General features: G+C 42.2%; 1 protein-coding gene across 11 annotated transcripts in view; it reads right to left on the reverse strand.

Moving 5' to 3' along the window:
* svilb (supervillin b) overlaps window positions 1-20,966 on the reverse strand; it is a 42,092-nt gene extending 21,126 nt beyond the window's left edge. For 4 of the 11 annotated variants that reach the window (XM_027025047.3, XM_081723671.1, XM_027025046.3 and 1 more), the window contains exons 1-8: window positions 12,315-12,507; window positions 10,489-10,552; window positions 8,827-8,918; window positions 8,688-8,745; window positions 8,398-8,552; window positions 7,331-8,090; window positions 4,657-4,740; window positions 387-2,693 (exon numbers count right to left, since the gene is read on the reverse strand). In XM_027025047.3, the coding sequence (XP_026880848.3) occupies window positions 387-2,693; window positions 4,657-4,740; window positions 7,331-8,090; window positions 8,398-8,552; window positions 8,688-8,745; window positions 8,827-8,918; window positions 10,489-10,552; window positions 12,315-12,372 (3,578 nt within the window). In that variant the 5' untranslated portion in view covers window positions 12,373-12,507. Of the gene's footprint in view, window positions 1-386; window positions 2,694-4,656; window positions 4,741-7,330; window positions 8,091-8,397; window positions 8,553-8,687; window positions 8,746-8,826; window positions 8,919-10,488; window positions 10,553-12,314; window positions 12,508-20,409 lie in introns of those variants that run through there. The other 7 variants (XM_081723674.1, XM_027025050.3, XM_035528751.2 and 4 more) reach the window with 6 other exon arrangements.
* Between the last annotated feature and the right edge of the window lie 411 nt (window positions 20,967-21,377).

A 21,377-nucleotide genomic window follows, 5' to 3' on the forward strand; every position in this document is an offset into this window, starting at 1 on the left:
CACAGGATTTTATGAATCTTCAGTATCTCATACTGCAGATTAATTCAGAAATCAAGTTATAAAAGCGAGAATAAAGCAAGATGGGATTTAGGTTAAACGTTATAACAGCCTATTAAAAAGCATACCAATTTAATTATACATTTCAGGACATACCACAGCTTGACAACAATAACAGAAATAAAATGTTGGTTAATAACCAATTCTGTTTGTGGAGGTCTTAATTAGTATATCCTTAGTAATTTCTTCTGACAATATTAAAATCACCAGCACAAGCTAGTTAACATTTCTTTCTGGCAATGTCAATCACCAGCACAAGCACAGCATGAACCACAGTCTCTATATTAAAAAGATTAGTGGATGTTAAGATTCATGGCTCGCCCACATACAGTTCAGGCCTGCGACCAAGGGTACTCTCCAGGTAGGAATGTCTGAGCTTTGCCACAGAAACTCTTGTATCCAAGGCTGGCACTTCACCATTGGCAGTTGCAGTCTCTCTGGTATGAAGTCCCAGCCCTAGTCCCATAAGAGCCTCACGACTAGAAGATTTCTCAAAACTCTGTAATGCTACAGACGGGTGGGACACTCCAATGTCTGACATGGAGCGGATCCGTATTTTTGGTTTGAGGTCGCCTCCATCCCGATTTCCTCTGTGTCGTGCCTGAGGGAAGGACGAGCCTTTTTGTAAGTAACCACCTGCTTCTGCCAGTCGCTGGTATGGAGATGGCTCATTGGTCTGCTGCTGCTGCGGGGGTGTGGTATCCATGGCTTCCAACAAATCCAGATTCTGCTTTTTCCCCCCATCATTTCCCTCCACTTGATTACTTGGCTGGCCAATTGAACCGACTTCACCATCTGACTGGTAGATTCTACGTACCCTACGTTCTTTCCAATCATCCTCTGATTGGCTTATCCTTCTGCGCCTAACATGCCCATTGCCATCCTCTGACTGGCTAATCCTTCTTCGCCTACCATTACCCTCTGACAGTTCCTTTTGAACAAACTTTTGAACGTTTGCACTTTCTTCAGCCAACTCAAATAGATTCCTGCACTGCTTCTGTGCCATCTCACTCGACTCCTTTGTAGTCTGTCCAATCTGTCCACTTTTGACCTCCATCTGACGAATCCCTTTATCATCTCTGCCATGTGATACACTTGACTGACTGATCCTGTTTTCAACTTGCATCTCTGTTTCTTCAATTTGTATAACTCCCCCATCATCCCTATACAACCATTCCTCACTGCCAGACTGCCCAGTCCTCCAAACAGAGTGTCCTTCATGTTGCTGAACTTCATCTAACCTGCTAATTTTACTGCCATCCCATCTCTCTCTCTCTTCTAACTGGTTCACCCTTCTGTGGCCATGGCCAAACGTTTCTCCCATCATGCTCTTCTTTCCATCATGTCCTTCACTTTCTTGTGACTGGATGATTCTTGGAACATCTTGACCTGCTCTTTCCTGCGAGTGGCTAATCCCCTTTTCCCTTTTACCTCCTTGCTCCCCTAACTGAATGGCTCTCCTTTCATCATGCCCTTCTTTTGGCTCCAAGCTTCTGACCCTGCTTCTTCCTCTGCCTGCTCCCTTATTTACCTGCCCTCTTCCCTCTTCGTCCTCCAATTGCCAGGTCTCCCTGCTTCTCTGACCATCCAGATCTCCCTCAGTACACCTCCGCAGGCTGCCATCTACACTCCTCTGCCTACGTCGGATTTCAGAGGGCAACACAGCCTTTCTGCTCCTCAGCAGGCCTTCTGGGGGTGGAATGGCCCTGGATGCTGCTCGGCCCTCCCTCGGAACTGGTGCAATATGACCAGGGCTGGCTCTTCGCCTGCTTTCTACACCCTCCAAGCTAGACACAGCTGTGTCTGCAGGCTCATTGGCTGCAAGCATTTTTGGTGGTTCAGGCAAAGGCTGAGCAATATTCCCATTGGGAGGTGCAGATGTATGGCTTGTTTGATAGGAATGAGCAGGGTAGGGAGCATGAGCATAGGCAAGTGGTGCAACATCAGTAGGTCCATAAGCTGGGGGCTGGCCCTGAGAATACCCTAAAACAAACTGCTGAGGTTGTCTAGATGGTGGAGACACATACAGTGCACGCTCACATTTAAGTGGAGGTTGTTGGGCAGGTGGGTGTGTGGCACTGCTCACAGAAATTAGTTGGTGGGTGTCCTCATATCTCAATTCATGTTCTTTGGCATCTCTTGCGTGAGGCCAGGGTTTCTGAATATCCCTGTACTCAGTACCATAGGGAGGTCCATATGTTTGAGTGGGTTGTTGAATGTCACTGAACCTGGGTGAAGGTGGCTGAGTTTGCCTATAGTCTGGTTGATGACCCATGGCTCTATGTACCCCAAGCCCTCGGTCATAGTTTACAGGATCCAGATTTAGTGCGCCTTGGTAGTTCTGAGGTTCTCCTGCTGTACATGGATATCCAGGTGATCCTGTACTCTCAGTCCATTGGTATTGTGGATGCTCAGCACTCTGTGCTCGATGGTAACGTAGGGACTCCATGTTCAGATTCTGCTGTTGGAGTGGAGGTTCAGCACTCCGTGTACGTAGCTGGCTTGTGGCTTCAAGGTGAGGGACTGAGTACGGAGGAGTATCTGTAGGGTGGCGTCTGATAGAGGAGGCATCTGACCCTAAATCAGATGCACGTCCTAAGATGCTCTCCCTTGCTCGCCTCTCCTTCACTCGTATTCTTCATGAGAGGAAAGAGAAATATTAGCATTCATTTAATTCAAAATTTGAAAGCTCCAGGGGAAAAACAAACAAACAAAAAAACATTTTGAAAGAAAACTTCACCATAAAACATTAGTTGAGCCAATATTAGTTCAACCAAGTGCAATTTTCACTAGAAAATGTGTCATTATTAAAGACCATTACAGGAATAATCATACCAAGAGCAAGACCTGTATACTACAGTAACCCCAATTCCTTAAAACCTAACCTGCAGAATACAATTTACCTGTCTGCACACATCAGAACTAGGTTTACCATCCATTCAGCCACCGCAAACTATAACTAGATGACTTTGCAGAGCTGTTTTGGTTCTACAATGCAGCACATTAGATTTAAAATAAAATGTTCACTATGAGGTTAAATTGCAGCTTTAATTCAAGAGTTTTTACCTTTATATTGGGTGAATATGGGTAATTAATACTGTGATTACATCATTAATTACATCCTGCATGGAACTGCTTTAAGATGCATCTGGCCTCTCAAAATGAGGAACAAAGGTGTCCATGACAAAGCAGTCCATCAAAAAGTTAATCCACATGAATAGGCAGACAGAGCCAAACAACAAATAAACCTGACCTTGAAAACGACAGCAGGGCATAACCAAAGAACACCTTCATTCATGAAGGCAAAACAGACCATTATCCAGGACTGGACATCTAGATTTGTGAAAGACTATGATAGAGAAACAACAGCCATCATTTTAAACACTGTAAAAGTGAAAACTAAAAAGGCCATGTAGGCGTTTGCTCGATAGTGCAAAGAAGTGTAGGACCAAAATTAATTGACAGATGGATTATCATGTTCCAGGGAGACTGAATTAGGAAAATGTGGATTAAAGAATTGGAACTGCTCATGATCCAGGGCTTAACAACTCATTTGGTAGAAAGGAATGTATGGCTGCCAGTGGAAATAACTTGTCTTTACTGATGAAGACAGCAGCAGAAAGACATTTTAACTGCTCAGCTAGAACCAAAGATTTATTAGATGAGAGACTCCTAAAGCAAATTGGGAATGTTTGTAACCAAGTATTAAAAATGACAATTCCATATGGAATTGCCCCATTACATATGGTCCCATAAAACGAAAGGATTATGAATAAAAAGGAATTCCTTCATAATTTCACCCAATATAGATGTCAAAACCTTAAAATTAAAGTTGACAATATGCACTATAAAAGTCACCATTATATTCTGAAGTTTTCTGGAGTACAAACATAAAAAACAGATGTTTAAAGATTGCACTCTAAAATCTAAGTTTAGGGTCAACGATAGTCCTCCTTACTTCACAACTTGACAAATTTCAAGCTATGAATATTCAGAGCCACTCTCCAACAACAACAACAAGTCTACATTAGACAATCACCACACCCTCCATCTCACACTGACAGTTACACAGCTCTTTCTGCATGGATGGTGGAGCTATGGTACCGTCGATCCACAATCAGTGAACTGTATTAATTGAAGCCAAAAATAAAAAGGTTTGATCACATTCAGATTTTGCCTTTACTATAAATCCATTCCTTTTCACACAAGTTACAAAATATTTTTAATATACATCTCATTCACAAAATCTCAAACACAATTAAACAAAACTTTTAAATATGAACACATTGCTTTTAGGGCTATGGGAAACTGGGACGTTGGTTTGAGCAAATACATTTGCATGCTTGACTGAACAACTCTGACAACAGGAAGCCGTGACCTTACATACTAGCTATGGTTCTTGGTGTGCGTGTGTTATATACAGATCACATGAGATGAAGAGGATAAGTTAGGAAGGTCTGCTAAGATATGCTTGTCTATACACCGCTCTGAATGCACACAAAGGAGTGAAGGGGTGAAATGAAGTTAGCAGGTCCATAGGGACTGGTTTACAAAGGGGGTCACACACCCAGCACTCATTGGGGTCACACAGTCAGGTACCTGGAGGGCCAGTTGATATGTGAGTTTGTGTCACCATCCAAGTCTTTCTGAAGAGACCACTCACTTTGAGAGCGAGACGTCAAGCTAAAGAACACCAGCCAAATTATAGCAACTTAGAAGCGTGGTAACTGTAGCGCTGTAACCATGACAACAACATTTTAGCAAAAATATTTAGAGGTTTCAAGGGTGAACTTGGAACTGTTTTGAAGTGGGATTTGCTTGTGATCCTAGGATGTGTGTCAGTTATTGCTGTAGCAGTGATTGGAAGTTAGCTTACCCTCACTAAGTGAAAGGATTTCTGGCTTGCCACTGTTTTGAGTTAGGATGGCTATATATGGCTATATTTATACATTTAATTATTTCTTACACTGTGATATCAAACGGGAGGAAAAAAAAAAAAAAATCATACAAAGCAGGTAAATTAAGGCTGCTGGTCCATCACTAAGAACTTAGTAAAACCATTACATCTAATTTTTCAAAGTAGTTCACAGTTCACTACCGCCTACTAAACTTAACTTGTAGTACAGAGACAATATTATTATTAACTATTTCTTCAGTAACTCATTGGAACCATAAATAACACCATATTAAAAATGTCTAAAACCTCTTGATGTTAAATACACTTTCTTCCACTGAGGGTGTGATATCTAAAACCTTGCAGATGTACACTACTGCTGGGGTGAATCAATTTTAACGTTTCTGATTCTCTCTCTCTCTCTCTCTCCCTCTCTTCCCCCCCGGCCCTTTGAGAGCAGGGTGTCCCTTCACCATGAACTTAATAAATAAGGCGATAAACAGCATGAAGTGGTGTGTGCACATCTCGGAGGCATTTAAGCACTGAACTAATAAAACATGCAGCTAGTCACAGTGAGGGGAGGGATGTCTTGCTGAAGCACCGACTACGGCTCCATTCCTTGCACTACCTTATTTCACCTCACTGGACTGGCATGTCCCTGACTCCACAAAAAGGCCGCTCGACATCATATATCTACAGTCACATAAGGGCAGGCTTTAGCATTAACAGAGTGAATAAGTTCTCAAATACCAGAGAGGGTCCCAAGGGATTCTGCCGGAAATGTTAACTGTGCAATCTTTCACGTCCGATGGATGCTTGAGCTGAGGGTTCTCTTTGTTTTTTGGTGAAGTTTACACACAAGTTAAAAAAAATGGGAATTGTTCAGTTTTACTGAAGTATTATGTGAATTCAATTTTGTACTTCTTTGTGATCAGTGCATCTGGTCCAGATATGCGCCCTCAGACTATAACTTTCGGACTGTCTTATAGCTTATTCCTTTCATTGTAGCAAAAGACAAAAATATACTTTTCAATCTTATTGCACCTTTGGGCATCTTTGGTCAGGGTAATTGGGACTTGCATTTGGCAGGCAGCATTTTAAGGCATTTTAGCCATTTAAACCATCTGCCATTTTTAAGTTTTGGAACATTTACATTTTACAATATTCAGCTGACCACCTGAAGCATGGCAATGAATTATAATGAAAAACGTGTGAAGATCATTATTGGGGAGACAACGCAAGACTGTATGCTGCCATAGGCTGAAGACAACAGCTCCCATAATAGAATAAGGGGGCAGGTTATACAGACATCCTAACAGGTGACACATGAGGCCCCTGCATTTTATTTTCGGTTAGAGTTCAATTCGCATCTTTTATAGTATAGAGAGAATAAGCTGTACCACGTTATTGGCAGGCACTTAATTTGGGTTAAATATTAGAACATTAGAACTTTGTTGAAGCCCTGAGGTGAAACTGTGAGATGGCAGTTGGGGTCTGGTATGAGATCCAGTCCACAGCTCTCAGTCAAATGGAAATTGAGACAAATCCTCCTTCCCTTTCCGTCTGCCTGCACCGCTAACCCTAACCTTAATGCTAACTCCAACTTTAACCCTACTGTTTCCCACCATTCTGCATGGGTGCGCCTGATTTCAAGGAAGCATAGATCACCATCTGAACTTTCAACAAGGTTAACACCTTTCATAACAGTACTTATAGTAGTATTGGACCAAAAAATGTTAACATTTGACAAAACAGTTTTCACCTCACGTAAGAGCCACCAACTAACTCCCAACCACTGCCAAACTCCCAGTAAACAGTTATCAATATATTCATTGGTTATTTCAGCCCAGTTGTGGTAGACAAAACCATGTGGTTTACTTAGACCTCTGCTTAGTATTATAGGGTCTTTACACACTGAGGACACAGATTCTTACCCTGTCCACATACACTCATACATTTCACATGGTAAAAACAAATGTTTTAGGAACTCTGGGGCTCTGTTTTAAATACCTATTTAAACTCCTATACACTCAAGTTCATAATGCCTAAATCATTCACACCATGATGCTGGCTTACTTTTTGCTAGTTTACAGCAAGGGTAGACAGTCTTATCTGCAGAGGACCAGTCTGGCTGCAGGTTTTCAATCCAGTCAATCAGGAGTGACACCTGACGCAACTCATCAACAGACTGAAGACTGATTGAACAACTGGAACCAGGTATACTCCTACCTGGTTGGACCGTGAACACTGGCCCTTGGTGAATAAGACCGCCCACACCTTGCTTTGAGCCTTTGTCTTGGACAAGCCTATTATAATAGTTAAAAGACAACCACTCCATTAGGTTAAGGAGGAGGAGGCAGAGCACTGAGGTCGACTCACCCCTGTCGGCTGAGGATGTTCTGCGCCTGTTGTTCTATGAACAGGTCTCCAGGGGAGATGCCGTACCGTGTGGAGGGCAGGGAGGCACGCCGTGCTGTACGTGGGGAGCTGGCCACTGCTGCCACAGCAACACCCCCCGCTGGTTGGGCAGGCACCGTTTCTGTGGCGGCCAGAGCTTCCTGTGGGCGGTGCCTGGGACTCCTGTCTGGTGGACGCCGGCAGTTTTCCAGGTTCATCGCCCTCTCTCTCTCGCGCTCTGCCTCCAAGCGCTGGTGCCCTTTCTCCTGGGCTGCAAGGGTGCTCGGCAGCTCCTTGGAAGGAGAAGGGGTGGGACCGGTTGACATGGAAACCTGTCCGACCCCCGAGCTGCTGTATTTCGGCCTGCTAGTGCTTCGTTCATGCCCTTCCTCCTCTCGCCAGGCCTTCTCTCTCTCGCCACACCCCCTCGGAGGTGGAGCTCGTTTGTCCTTCAGGTCGGCATCTCGCCGTGCTCGCGTGTATCGTGGTGTGTAATCCATCTCCACATCCTGGTCAAGAAGGATCCCGTAGCGTTCCGATAACTGCCGTCGACGTTCAGCTTTGTAGCGAGCGATCCGTTCAGCTTTGGAGGCGAGGCTGGCCGGATCAGAGCCTGTAGGATTGGCAGTTGGGACAGGATGGAGAGGAGGCGGGGCCTGTGGCACGACCTGGGGCTCGGGCCGTGTACGTGCCCATGACTGCCTCTCTGGAGCCTCCAGCTCATCACAACTATAGTACCTCACTGTGGCAAAACAAGGTAGACATAACACAAAAAATGTTTAGAAAGCATGTGGAAATAAATCAAGATTTCATCAAATGTGCAACTGCAAGATTTTATACATCTTTTCACTACTGAATTTTATGAGTTTTGCAAAAGAGAGCTGAGGAACCACAAGTATTTCTCAGAAAATACTTTTTTTTACCTTGATACTATGCAGAATACTACATCACAGGTCAAGCATTACTTTAAGTTTAGCATCACCACACATGCTAAACAATGGTACCAACACATGAAAAATAATTACAACTGCTGCCTATAGAACATTTGCCTGGTTCGGTGGAGTCAGAGGCACGGGTGTAGCGGGGGGTGTCCTCCTCCAGAAGCCGATTAGTCACCAGACCAGGGCTGAGCTGCACACTGGGCACCAGAGTAGACGGTATGTCTGTCTCTATGCCCTCCAGCCTTCGAGCAATCCTCTCTTTCCTGTATGCAAAAATGGGGGCTTACTAGGCGTTTAAGTCAAACTGGTGTCAGTATGTACTCTGAAATTTTGAAAGGGGAGGAGAGGACTTATCTAACAAGTTACTGCTGCTCAGCAACTTGTTAGATAAAACTTACCTATTCATTTTTTGATCACTTTTGATTGATTGTTCAAAATGCTTCCTTAGCTCTGAAACTATAAAAACAGCTTAGTGAGCATGTCTAAAGTCATTCTAAATGCCTTTGACTAACGATTAACAGTTAGCTGATCACTCACCTTTCGGGAGCACTGTGAGAAGCTTTGCATCAATATCTGTGGCACTCTTAACCAGCACACTGCTAGCTCCAGAGGAAGAATCCTTGGGAAATCTATATTAAGGCAACAAAGGAATTGCAATATAAATAAATAATTAAAAAAAAAAAAAAAAAAAGTCCCCACCAGTCGTTTGATAATTGTGGGTTTGGGACAATAAGTACTGCAGTGAGAAGCTTTTTAAACAGGACTTTTAGCTACAGTTCCAGCAACCATGCACTCTAAATGTGCCGTGTCGGTGCTGCATGAGTCGGAGATGAGACATTTTGGAGTGCTGTGTCAAACCCGTTCTCCTATGCATCATTTTAAGATTAATTAGCATAGTGTGTCGAGGGCTCCATATTCTCTTGGCCTGCCCATAGGAACAGATTAGCAGCTAAACTATTAATACAACATCACTCAAGTTAGATCTTTACCATGGCAGCATGCTTACCCAGCCTAAACAGGACTCTCATGCGTTTGCAGTAGACACAGAGCCGTACACAAGATTTCACATTTCATTGCTCATAGAATATAAAACGATCTGCATTGCAGATGATCTTTCTGGTAGCAGGGTCTGATTAGAGGTTAAACATTTTAGAAAAAAAAACGACCTTGGCAACAATGCGCATGTCTGATTTCTGGTCACAGTGATGGAAGAGTACACACACATGAACATATGAATAATGGGCATTTGCTAAAGTATTAACTGAGATCAGATGCATAATGAGTGGTGTACAGAATTGTCTTTGTAGTCAGCTCAATGCTTTGCAAGTGTATTTCTTACAAGAAGCAAATTTAAATTATTACTCTGAAGACTGAAATTTTGCAGAACAGCAGTATGTCTCTTGTCTACTTTGTAAACAGACCAATCAAAAAGCTAAATACCTAGACAATTCCTGACCAACCACACAGTACAAGTGACATACATTGCTAGAAACCCAGAGGTAAAGCCCACACTATGGAAACAAACACACTTATTGAAATACAACATGAGGTTAGCCCAGATAACTGCACAAAGCAAGCCTGGCTTCTGAAAGGCTCCATCACTTTGACTGATGGAGCTCTATTCAGTTTGCATTCTAAATATAATCTGGCTTCATCCTGGTACACTTAGTCAACAGAATGTTGCACTAAAACAAAGCTTTTGTGAACCTGATGAGTCATGCCACCACTCAATCTCCATTCAGTGTTTCTGAAGGATATTTCTGAATGCTTTATTTTTGTTCTGTACATTGACAGCCACTGAGGATGGCAGCACACACACACACACACCCAACAGTATGATACACCACTACAATAAATTATTGTTTATGTGCCTTTGGGATAAGGCATCATACAGCATCCATAAAACAGGGATAATACTGTGTGAGATAATCCAGATTAGGACCAACAGTCCAGGCTCTTTAGAAACATTTTGCCACCAACAGCGTGATTTCTCCAGCACTGTTTGCCATCTGAACATTTAAACCCCTATTTGGCTAATAAGATGCTGCACACAGGCTTTGACATTAATGCAGCAGACGACGTGCTTGCCATATTGACCTGGGTGTTAGTAGTCAGGGTTTCACTAGCTACATCATAAAATGACTTGGAAGAATGTGTGCATGAGGTGGGGGGCAGGCATCAGGATAAAACACCACACACCTTAATGCTCCTTTTTGCAGCAGCGTTGGGTTGCAAACTTTAACTGATGAATCGCGTCCGAGCCCTGTGAATGGAGATACACCAAGCAATATTGAAAAGACTAGGGGACAACACCCATCCATCCCAGTCTGGAGGGATGGCAGCAATGCTTGAATGAACACTTCCCTATCCAATGTCTTCTGAAATCAGCTTAGTATGAAGAGGCTTCCATTCACATCAGTTCATTTAGCCAAAACGATGGTGTTTCCTAGGGCTTTTTTTATAAACTCAGAAATACAGTGAGTAAACCTGAAGGACTCCTCTCAGGCTAAATAATGATTCTGAAATGTAAACAAAATGTGATAAAAAAAAAAAAAAAAAAGCTAAGGTCACAAGTGATTATGTAAAAAAAAAAAAAAAAAAAAAAAAATATATATATATATATATATATATATATATATATATATATATATATATATATATATATAAAAATTATAGTGGGAGCCACTGGAAGACAGTCAAACTAAAAATGCCAGAATTAAAACAACTCTAAGAACATCTGGCGCCACTGCTGAATTCTGACCATTTTAAGCAATCAAAGATCTCTCCTAGTAGACACAACAGCTTCAGTTACTGTCTTTAAAATGTTTTATTAGGCCAAAGGACTATTTACAAACTACAAACCAAAAAACAGCATACCTTGTCTGGGGTCAAACTGTGCATATACTTGGGAGTAGCCTGCCATAGCGTGAACATCTGTGGTCCCCTAAATTACTCTCAATAATTCTTAAAAATCTGATGCCCATAATTAGAAAAATGATCCACTCCTCATTTATTGTCCAATCTCATCACAGAAGAGTCAAAAGAGACCAACCAAACAAAATTCACAAGGTAACACTTAGAACATGCGTTCTGTAGGGACCCTGATGTGCAACTGAATGCACGGATGCTGAAGTTTCTGTCCTAAAGAAAGCGTGCCCAGGGTTAGCTCCCAGCATGGGGGACAGAGCCGATCAGGCTGACAGCACAGCAAGGTTTGCAGCCCGGCCCGAAGCCACTGAGAATCTTAAGGTGCTGCCGGCCACAAACAAGACAGGCTAGAGAGGGTTGGAATGAGGGATTTTCTAAAAATACAGGAAGGGGAGGACAAGGGGAAAAATAGCTCTCCCTCTGCAGAGGGAGCAGAGAGGGAGACGACATAAGATCCAGGTGGATGTGTTGGGGAAAGGATAATTGTTATAATAGTCCCCACTTCCTGCAATCTTTAACGTCATGGTGACATGATGTTAACATAAGATGAGGTATTAAGTAATTACAGTATTAGATAAGAGGCCAGTGATGTGCGTGGGAGACGATCTTTAGGGATGTAAGGGCGCAGATTCCGGAAAGAGTGTAAAACTGTCAAGACGGCAGTTCTGATATTAAAAACTGTACACTGTGACTGTACAAACTACAAAAGAAAACTAAAGACACAGCTTTGACTCCGCATAAACATTTTCAAATAAATATGAAATATATTGTTTATTGTCCAACTTATGCCCCAACTCCTGTATGCATAGATGATGCATGTTTATAAAGCATTTATTAAGCTTTTTTTTTATTAGTTAAACAGGTAACTGCTTTATTAGTGTAATAGTGTTAAAAAGAGGCAGGATACACCGGACACCCCTCTGACACTGATTAGAGGTTATTTAAATCGAATCTGCTCAGTCATGGCCCAGCAACATGCCAATCACACCTTTCCGTCCGGTAACCGTCCTGGCACCAAGACCACAACAATCCCACATCAGAGCTGTCAATCATGCGGCCGGATCACGGTAACCGGGGCGGAAGGGATGAGCTCTTACCGTGGCCACCGTGAGTTACGTGGCTCAGGTAGTCAGCAATCCACTGGTTCCGCAACATGTCGCCGTGGACAAAGTCCGAGAAAAACGAACGCAAAAAAAATTTTAAAAGAGAGAGATGGAGAGCCGTGCTCAAAGAGAGAGAGAGAGAAAATGAGCACCGACCAAGTGAGAGCGAGAGAGGGGTAAAGTCAGGTACGCACTACGAACTCAACGTGATGGAAATGTGGACCCCCGCGCAGCCCTGGAGCGTTAGACCGGGCGCGCGGGGGGGGGGGGGGGAGCAGCGCGAGGGAGCGCGCGAGGGAGAGAGGCGTTAAATTCTCCGGCGGTAATCTGATTACAGGCAGAAATTAGCCTGGATGATAAAAGCGGATTTTGAGAGCACAGTGGATTCCCAGACTTACGACATGGCTACACAGACGTGCACGTACGTAACCCACAAGCACAGTACAAAGTTGTCAGTTACTCAGTGCTGCAGGGAATAGTGGGTCCGACACCCGATGGTAATGAAAATATTTAGTATTTAAAAAAAATAAAATAAAATAAAAGATTCAACAGCGACAACAAGAGAGACGATAAACAGACGGGGAGGAAGGGCTGAGAACTGGTACTCAGACTGAAATCATGACATCGTCCCTCACGGTTATAAAGCCAGCAAAGACGAGACAATAGCGCACGCACACCTTCCGGTTCCTCATATTCCACACTGCTAAACTTCAACTCTTACTGTGTGATGACAGTTGCTACAGATTCTAAGATATTTCTAAGATACGAGTGCATGAAAGTCGTTTTTAAAGAATTCCGCTAGAGGGAGTACCAGTGTGTGTTGAACACAAACAGCACCCCTGTTTTTTGTTTTTTTTTTCCCTCTGAGTACTCAGAAAGCAATGGTGAGGGTAGGAATGCATTTACTGTCCTTGTTTCAGGTCCCGCCCCCCCCGCTCGCCCCCAATCACCAAAGACAAGAAAAATAGCCTAAAAGTAAACAAAATCATATGAACCGAATCTTCATGCAGTGAAATTTACAACTTTAATCACCAAAAGGCCTTAGCTTCTAGTGCAAGCTGAAAACAGAACTTAAGGAAATAGGTGTCTTTCTTCCTCTATTAAGCAAACAATGCAGGATATAAGCATCACATTAGTCAAGTTCAGTTAATATGAACTCCTTCGACAAAGTCAAATAACTGTAACCTTAGAAACATTTTTATTATTAGCTGGAAGCAGGGTTGGCAATTACACAATGAGACTTCAATAATAACATTAAGAAAACTATCAATTCCCTAAAAATGTTACACAGAAAAATACTGAACAGTTAATGTATCTTTACGGATATGTTATTTTTATATGGAGAAAAAATTGCCAGCATATGAAACACTGTTTACATACAATAAATCCAAGCATGGCACACATGCACAACTCACACCCACATCCACGTAGTCTGCTATGGCTCCCACCCCTAAATCCTTGCAGACGCCCTTAATAAGGTCACGTGTGCTCTGATTGGTTGAGAAGCCAGCAGGTGGGTGTGGTGAACTTGTTTACCCTGTGGTGTTGAGCATGTGCTCCCCAGTCTCCATCCATCTTTCCTCTCATCTTTCCATCTCTCCATCACTCTCTCGCTACTTTATACCCGTTAGCAGTCTGTTGCATCTCCTTTCAACCTCTTCGACTTTGGTTTCCTTTCTCCTTGTACGGTTTGTTTTTCCCCACGCCACCCGCATCCACAACCTATGAGCGCAATTTAAACTCATTGCTCATTCCATAAGCACTCCTGTAATAAAAGAAACTTCTACATAATCTGGGTACATGACCTATTCACATGTGCACCCTTTTTTTTTTAAAATCCAGGTTAACTGAGATCACATCTAAGACTCAAAAACACTCAGATGACCCCACTCATGCCACCATAGTATTAGAATAACCTGCACCCAGAGATGGGGGAACCACCAGGCAGTTAACTGAAACCATGATTTACTTAATGTGTGTGGCAATTCAATATTCTTTAAACTGTCTATATGGAGTACCAACAGGGGAAAGACTGGACTGTTTCTAGGTACACAGAAGCATGAATTCTCCCTCTCAAATGTGCAGCCATTCTCAAGACATGACCAAATGGAAGAGCCGTGTTTGAGCAATAAGAACACTTACAGATTTCGAGCAGAACATGGACAAGAACAAGCTTAGATAGGCCCCTGCAGGGAGCTTGGGGAATTGGCAGTGTTTAAGTGGGCTGTCTGAAGGACATTAAACCGTGGCGTCATCTGAGTAAGAACAGGCAGAATTAACAATAAGACTCATTCAGTTACATTAGAGAGTCAATTCAGTGACTACTGCAGCACTTCCAAAGCGTAAATTACAATGTTTTACTGTCAATTACTTTTAAACTTGTAATTCAGGGAAATGAATTATAGTTAAGCAGGTCAGTATAATCAGGCACAAATGTTGCCTGATACAAAATAGTGTGGATAGACACACATGCAGACAGAGTGAATACAGTGAATACACTTCACGTGAGCTCAAAATCAGTCTACAAATCTAAAAATGGGTAACACACACACACACACACACACACACACACATACACACACACACACACACTTATCTGCTTAGAAGTTTTGAAATTTTAAATTGTTTGCACTGATGCATTAACAAGGCAATTTGGTGTGTTGCACCATAAAATCTTGGTACTCTACCATTCCAGAAACTTGCAGTTGTAACCATGAAAGTAAAGTACACGAAACACAGAAGACTTCAGTCCTTTATTTATCATAAGCCAGTGTCCTAAATGTCCTTAACATATAAACATATTTAAATGTTGCTCTCTTACAGAGAATATATACCATTCTGCAGAACTCCTTTACAGTGGCTACACTACAGCTTCCGTTGTGCATGCAGACCATGAATTTAGCTTCTTTAGCTTCATTCCAAACAGATACATACCGCCATCATACAAGGAAAATGCACTTTCTGGTTTCTAGGCAACAAAACTGTTTACTCCAGTCACAGAAAAACAGGGGCCACATCAAAGCATTGTGGGAAGTTTCCCCGGTCGGACGACAACGTGCCAAAGACAACACAAAAGACCAGCCTGCATTCTGAAGCATAAACCACTACATAAACCAACATGCAGACACACAGAACTGGTGATTTCACATTCCTCTTTTAATGCCTCTGGGATTACCATGTCATGCAGGTATTCTGCAATAGCCGCTATGAATATACACACCCCAAGACACCAACATGTGACCTCATACCACTGATATCTTAAAATTTCTTCTAACGGAAATAATACCGTGCAAATTACAGCTCCACACATCAAGACTAGATTGCACAACAAAGATTTAATTTAAGTAATCAGTCTCATCATTCTCTCAGTGAAAGCAATAATGGCAGAGATAAGGCAGTGATTAACAAAAAAACACAACAAAGTGATGGTGTTAGACATTGGCTGTTGCACAGAGTTGAACTTAAAGCAATAAAGCCACATTAAAGATGAGAATTAGCCATGAGCCTCCAGTGTCTAATGATAAATTGTCTAATGTTTTATTGGTTAGTTGGCCAAAAGGGGAGGACATGCTTGCTGGTTAAACACTGCTGAGACTTTACAAGGTGCTTTGAGTAGCATTATGTTCACAAAGAAATAACAGTTCATAGCCAACTATGTGGGAACATTACATGAGTCACTAATTGTAATGCACTTATTTTAAAAACATGCATCTATTTTTCAAAAAAAAAAAAAAAAAGACATTTCCAAAGCCATTGCCTTATGTATACATACTATGAAGACAGCACAAACTAGAAGACTACAACTGTATACATGTATGTATACATTTTTAGTACACAGCACCTTCAATAAATGTGGGCATGGGACATGGGGAGATAGAGCATGCATCTGAGCACATCCGTTTGAAAATGCTGGGAACACACAACCCAGATTATTATAACTATAGTCAGCACAATGTTTAATAAAAACATTAATATTAATTTGCATCACTCCAAGCGGCTAGGCTTGGAGGAGGAGAGACTGGGCTGAGCAACGTCTGCTGCCTTTATTAGGACAGAAAGAGTCCAGAGCGCAGGGCTCTTGCAAGTTGTTTAACTTGGCGCCAGACTGCAGACAGCGGCATGAGAGGAGAGTCTGGCAGCACCGTTCTCGCCAGACTCAGGTGCAGGAGTGAGAAGGTTAGTGACACGATTAGACTGGCGAAGACAACCGAACCAAAGCGGAGGGGAGGTGAGCTTTAAATGCAAGGTCACATGTGTGAGTTCACAGTGTCAGAGTGCTGGTGTAAAGCAGCAGTCCGTGGCTGTTGGTTAAGGTTTAAGTTCACTTTTCATTTATTAATAAAAAAACTTATGCAGACTAGGTAGTCATCCTAGGTCTTTAAATAAATGCATTGAGAAACTTAAATTGTACACCCAGGACTACAAGCACTTCATAAACTATAATAAAAATGGTGTAAGATCAAGAAAATGCCAATCAAAAAGGAAAATGTTTTGTCAAACACTGCTTTAGTAATCATAAGTCAGAACCGCTTTTGAAAGCCAGCGCCTGTCTTTATTCAGTACATAATTCCTGGTCTCAGTCAGCATCTTGACCATTTTCAAGAGTTGGAGCCACAGCCTCTCATTCCCTGTGCTCTTATATGGCCATTGAGCAGCAACAGGGCAATGGAGTACACCCTCTCAGAGAAAGAGTGCAGCCTCAGGCCAAACTGACCTTCAGACACATTTCATGTGATTCTGAAGACTCCATTCCAGCCCTGACCCACAGCACAGGTTAGCATTCTCTCTCTCCACCCCACATGACGGACCTATAACAGGAAATCTGGCCAGTCAAACAAATGCGTTTGAGCGGTAAAAACCTTAAGATGCATCCCTGTGGTCCTGCAGGACTCAATCCAGGAAACAAAAAAGATGTGAAGAGTTTAAGAGCAAAACTCTGATCTAGAATCTTAGGGCTATATGACAGGATTTGAAATTTACAAGCTTTCAAAAAATAAAAATTAAAAAATGAAATGTCCCTTAAAGCTCTTGGCACAGAGGAGGTTTACATAAATATCAGGGTTGTCTTGGTACATAATTAAAAATGCAATCAAGCTACAGAGATAACAGCAAAGAACATTTCTGTGAACATACCCACACACCTTGATTTGACTTCTCAAGCCAGCCACACACAACTGTCAGTGACTGGACATTAGGTTTATTCCTTCTGCATGGACAGCAGTGTGATTACTGATCAAAAAGCTGAGACGAATCACTTAGTTCTTCAGCTACCACTCCACTGCACCCCCCAGTTCCCAATATGACTGTTTTGTGGGTGTAAAATACAATATAATAATAATTTATATATATTATATATAATTATTATTATATAAAACACACACACATGGATGAGTTGGCTTACTTGATGAACTATCCAGTGGAACTACCAGTTCCATTTTTGTTCTAAAATAAACTAAAGAAATCAGATGCATTTCAGACCATCCTGGAATGGATAAGGGCATCATTCAGAAGAATTAGCTCTGCACAGTATAAACGACCATTTGTTTTGACAGAGCAGGCAGGTGCAACAGCTGCAACTCCAAGGCCCACTGCACCTCCTCCAACACACACACACTTCTGAGAGGGGCCTTCGGTGCCACCAGTTACAAGTTTCCAACAACTGAAGCAATTTGCCTTTCACAAGATCTACAAATATTTAACCAAAAGGCCATGAAGTCACCAAGTTGTGAGATAGCAGACAGGCCCTGGTACTTGATATGACTGTGTTCCAAATGCTCTGTTCTCAGGAATATGACTTGAAGTTCATCTTGCTCCACTCAGTGGTTAATACAATCTCTAAAAATAAACCTGCTAGCATCTAGCATATTAATTTATAAGCATTTCAGTGTTCATTTGCCTTTTTTAGATTTTATAAAACACTTTAGCCTTGGCATTTTAACTAATTCAAATAATTCAAACAGTTAACATAGCAGTCATCATCTTGACTGGATAACTATCGACAGATGGTTGTAAATGTTAAGTCTGTTAGGGGTACACACATTTTCAGACTTGAATTGAGCCTCAGAACAGAAAATCATATCACTATTTTATATTTTAAGTGTTAAAAACATTTATTCTATAGAACTAATTATATCTCACATATTGACTTGAACCTATACAAATTTATTTGTGTATATTAAGATTACAAAGTGGCATGTTCTTGTGCAATTAAGTGATCGTAAAAGGGTGGAACTGAGCAAACCAGTAATAAAACCTTAAATTGCTTTATAAAAAGCTTTGAAGTCCAAGTCCTTTGTAAAAGATGGGGGGGGAATATCATTTATTGATACTGCACTGAAATCACTAGAAATCTACTAGATGCCCCTGGCCATAGACTCAGACCTCAGGTCAGAGGACTGCCACAGACGGGTGTTAGGGTATCACTTACTGAGGTCAGAGAGTTCAACACAGGTCTCCTGATCTTCCACAATGTGGCGAATTACCCCAAACCATGAGGGGGTTCAGAAAATCTGCGCCATGTCTTTAACAGATGAGTACGGCTTAAACACGACTCGTGTAATGCTTGACTCGGTCTCATTTCAGGTATCAATATTTACGACTCACGGACAGGTGCACCATTTGACAGATGTTTCAGGATGGGAAGCCACCATCATTTTTAGTGCGACTACTGGTAGAAAAGCCATTAACCCAGTGCCATGAGCACAAGAGCCTTTCACTTCTCATGAGTGCAACAGAGCTGCAATCGTCAAAACAACTCAGACACGCACCATGACAAAGATGGTGTCTACTGACATGATGAAACATCAAATATGTTTTATGAATCCTCCATCATACCATGTGACCAGCAGCATAAGGTTACCTTTCTAATAGGACACCGACGTACTGCATTTGAAAACATGACTCATCCTGTTAACAAAACAGTTGTCAAGTCTAAAGGTTCATTCACTTTTTAAATAAATTAAGAATTGTCATTACATTTACTGATATAGTAGCCTATTAATAGGAGCCAACTGTCTGAAAAGTGACTTAACGAGTTTATATTACTTCCCAGCAGCTCATAAATCATTGGTAACTGAGGATAAGGAATTTCTTTTGTGCGTCTGGTCTAAATCCAACCTCCAAATCATCAAATCCATTCCTCATGTGACACTTCAAAGACTGCTCATCACTTCCAGAGCGTTTGGCTTTCCAGGCAGTGATTCTGTATCAAAGTTTGGGGAAGTCATAGCGTTTACTGGTCTACTGAGCCCCTCTGCATCATGAGGTCAAGCAGAGCAGAGCCTACAGAAGTGGCAGCAGTCACCAGCTTGCTCCGGTTACACCGCTGATTCCTGGGAACTTCAGATGTTTGGGAGGAACAGCACGTCCCGACCAGTGCATGTCTGATAAACGCCTGAGCAGAATAGACAGTGCACAAGTGGCATGAGAGTCCCGTACACAAATCTCAGAGATGCGAGGGCATACTAACCATGAGATCAAGTTCATTTTAACCATTCACACTTGCACAACGTGTGCCATTTGATTCTTTTTTTTCTTTTTTTTATCTAAACAGGAAAAAAATTAAAAATAAATAAATAAATAATAATAATAATTTAAAAAATCAGACCACATGGACTAGAAGTGTCAAAATCTGGACCATTTCCACATTCCTGGACAGCCACTTTCAGAAGAGGCTTGTGTAAACAAATTCATATAGGTAAAAAAATAATAATAATCTAATTTCAGAAATACAACCTGCCTTATAAATGCAGCCACAGAACCCAGAATTAATGTGCAAAACATACATTGCATAAACTAATTTTACTGTAAGTGTCAAGTACAAGACCAGGTGTAGAAAACACCTCCTTCTCCAATAGAAATTTATGCCCACCCCTGTTCTACGGCCAGTGCTGGAGAACCTGAGATACAAGACAGCTTTGTACACTCCTCTTCTGATCAGATCAGCATAAATCAGAGATGCAAACAATACAGTTCTACACAAACATAGGGCTCAACGTAACACGCTCAACCAGATAGAGACTGAGAGATTGAGAGTAAAAGATGGTGAGTGAGTGAGCAGTGAATGAGATAGAGAGAGAGACTGACTCACCGTTTCTCAAACGCTGCCAGAGGTGGTGGTATTAACACCAGCTGTGGCAGCTGTAATCCAGATCTCTACGGATGTCCTTTGAAGAAGTTTGGTATTCCTTAGAGTCAGAACAAGTGGGTCTGTGGGAGGTGGAGGGATAAAGCCCCCCCCCCCCCCCCCCCCCCTTAGACCTCCGTCAGCAAAGCAGTGTGATGCAAGTACATCCAAACATACGAAATGAGGAAACAGCTCAGCACAAAAGGTTCTGGGATGAAGGGAGAAGGGGGAGGTAGAGGGAGTGAGGGGAGTGAGGGGAGGAGCACAGGTCAGGGAGAACAGGCAGAATCACAAAAAATAAATAGAATAAATGGATAGTAAATAAAGACAAAGTAAAAAAGATCAAAAAAATATATGCTCTAGAAGTTAGTAAATAACACAAATATTCCAAGGGGTTCTTCCGGATTCTTTCTTTTCTATGAGGAGAATTCCTGCTGGGAAAATTTGCAGGTGGGAATTCTCTGAATCTCCCCTCTCAGCTAACAGCAACGTGAAGCTCCAGGGTGATACATCAAACTACTACTGAAGAGTGGGGGGGGGGGGGTTTACAGAGGGAACGGCGACAGGAGCTAGACACACATTTCCCCCCCCCCGCCTAACGCAAACGTGGGAGAGGTAACCTCATCTAGCAGGCTCCATGTATGGGCCTGAGAGAGGAGCCCAGCAAAAAGGGAATCTGCCATAAATAGAGAGAGAGAGAGAGAGAGAGAGAGAGAGAGAGAGAGAGAGAGAGAGAGAGAGAGAGAGAGAGAGAGAGAGAGAGAGAGAGAGAACGCAGGAAAGAAACAGATACAATAAATCTTCGTCATCCCTGCTCCTCCAGCAGAAATGGGAGCACGTTTCCTCTTCTATTGTGTCCCACACACTAAATAAAGGAAACCCAAGAAAAATGCAGTACAGGTGTCCAGACTGAATAGGAGCTGTACACTCAG

Source organism: Electrophorus electricus, chromosome 11 (assembly GCF_041902795.1).
Source record: "Electrophorus electricus isolate QZ-2024a chromosome 11, ASM4190279v1, whole genome shotgun sequence".
Classification (NCBI taxonomy): domain Eukaryota; kingdom Metazoa; phylum Chordata; class Actinopteri; order Gymnotiformes; family Gymnotidae; genus Electrophorus; species Electrophorus electricus.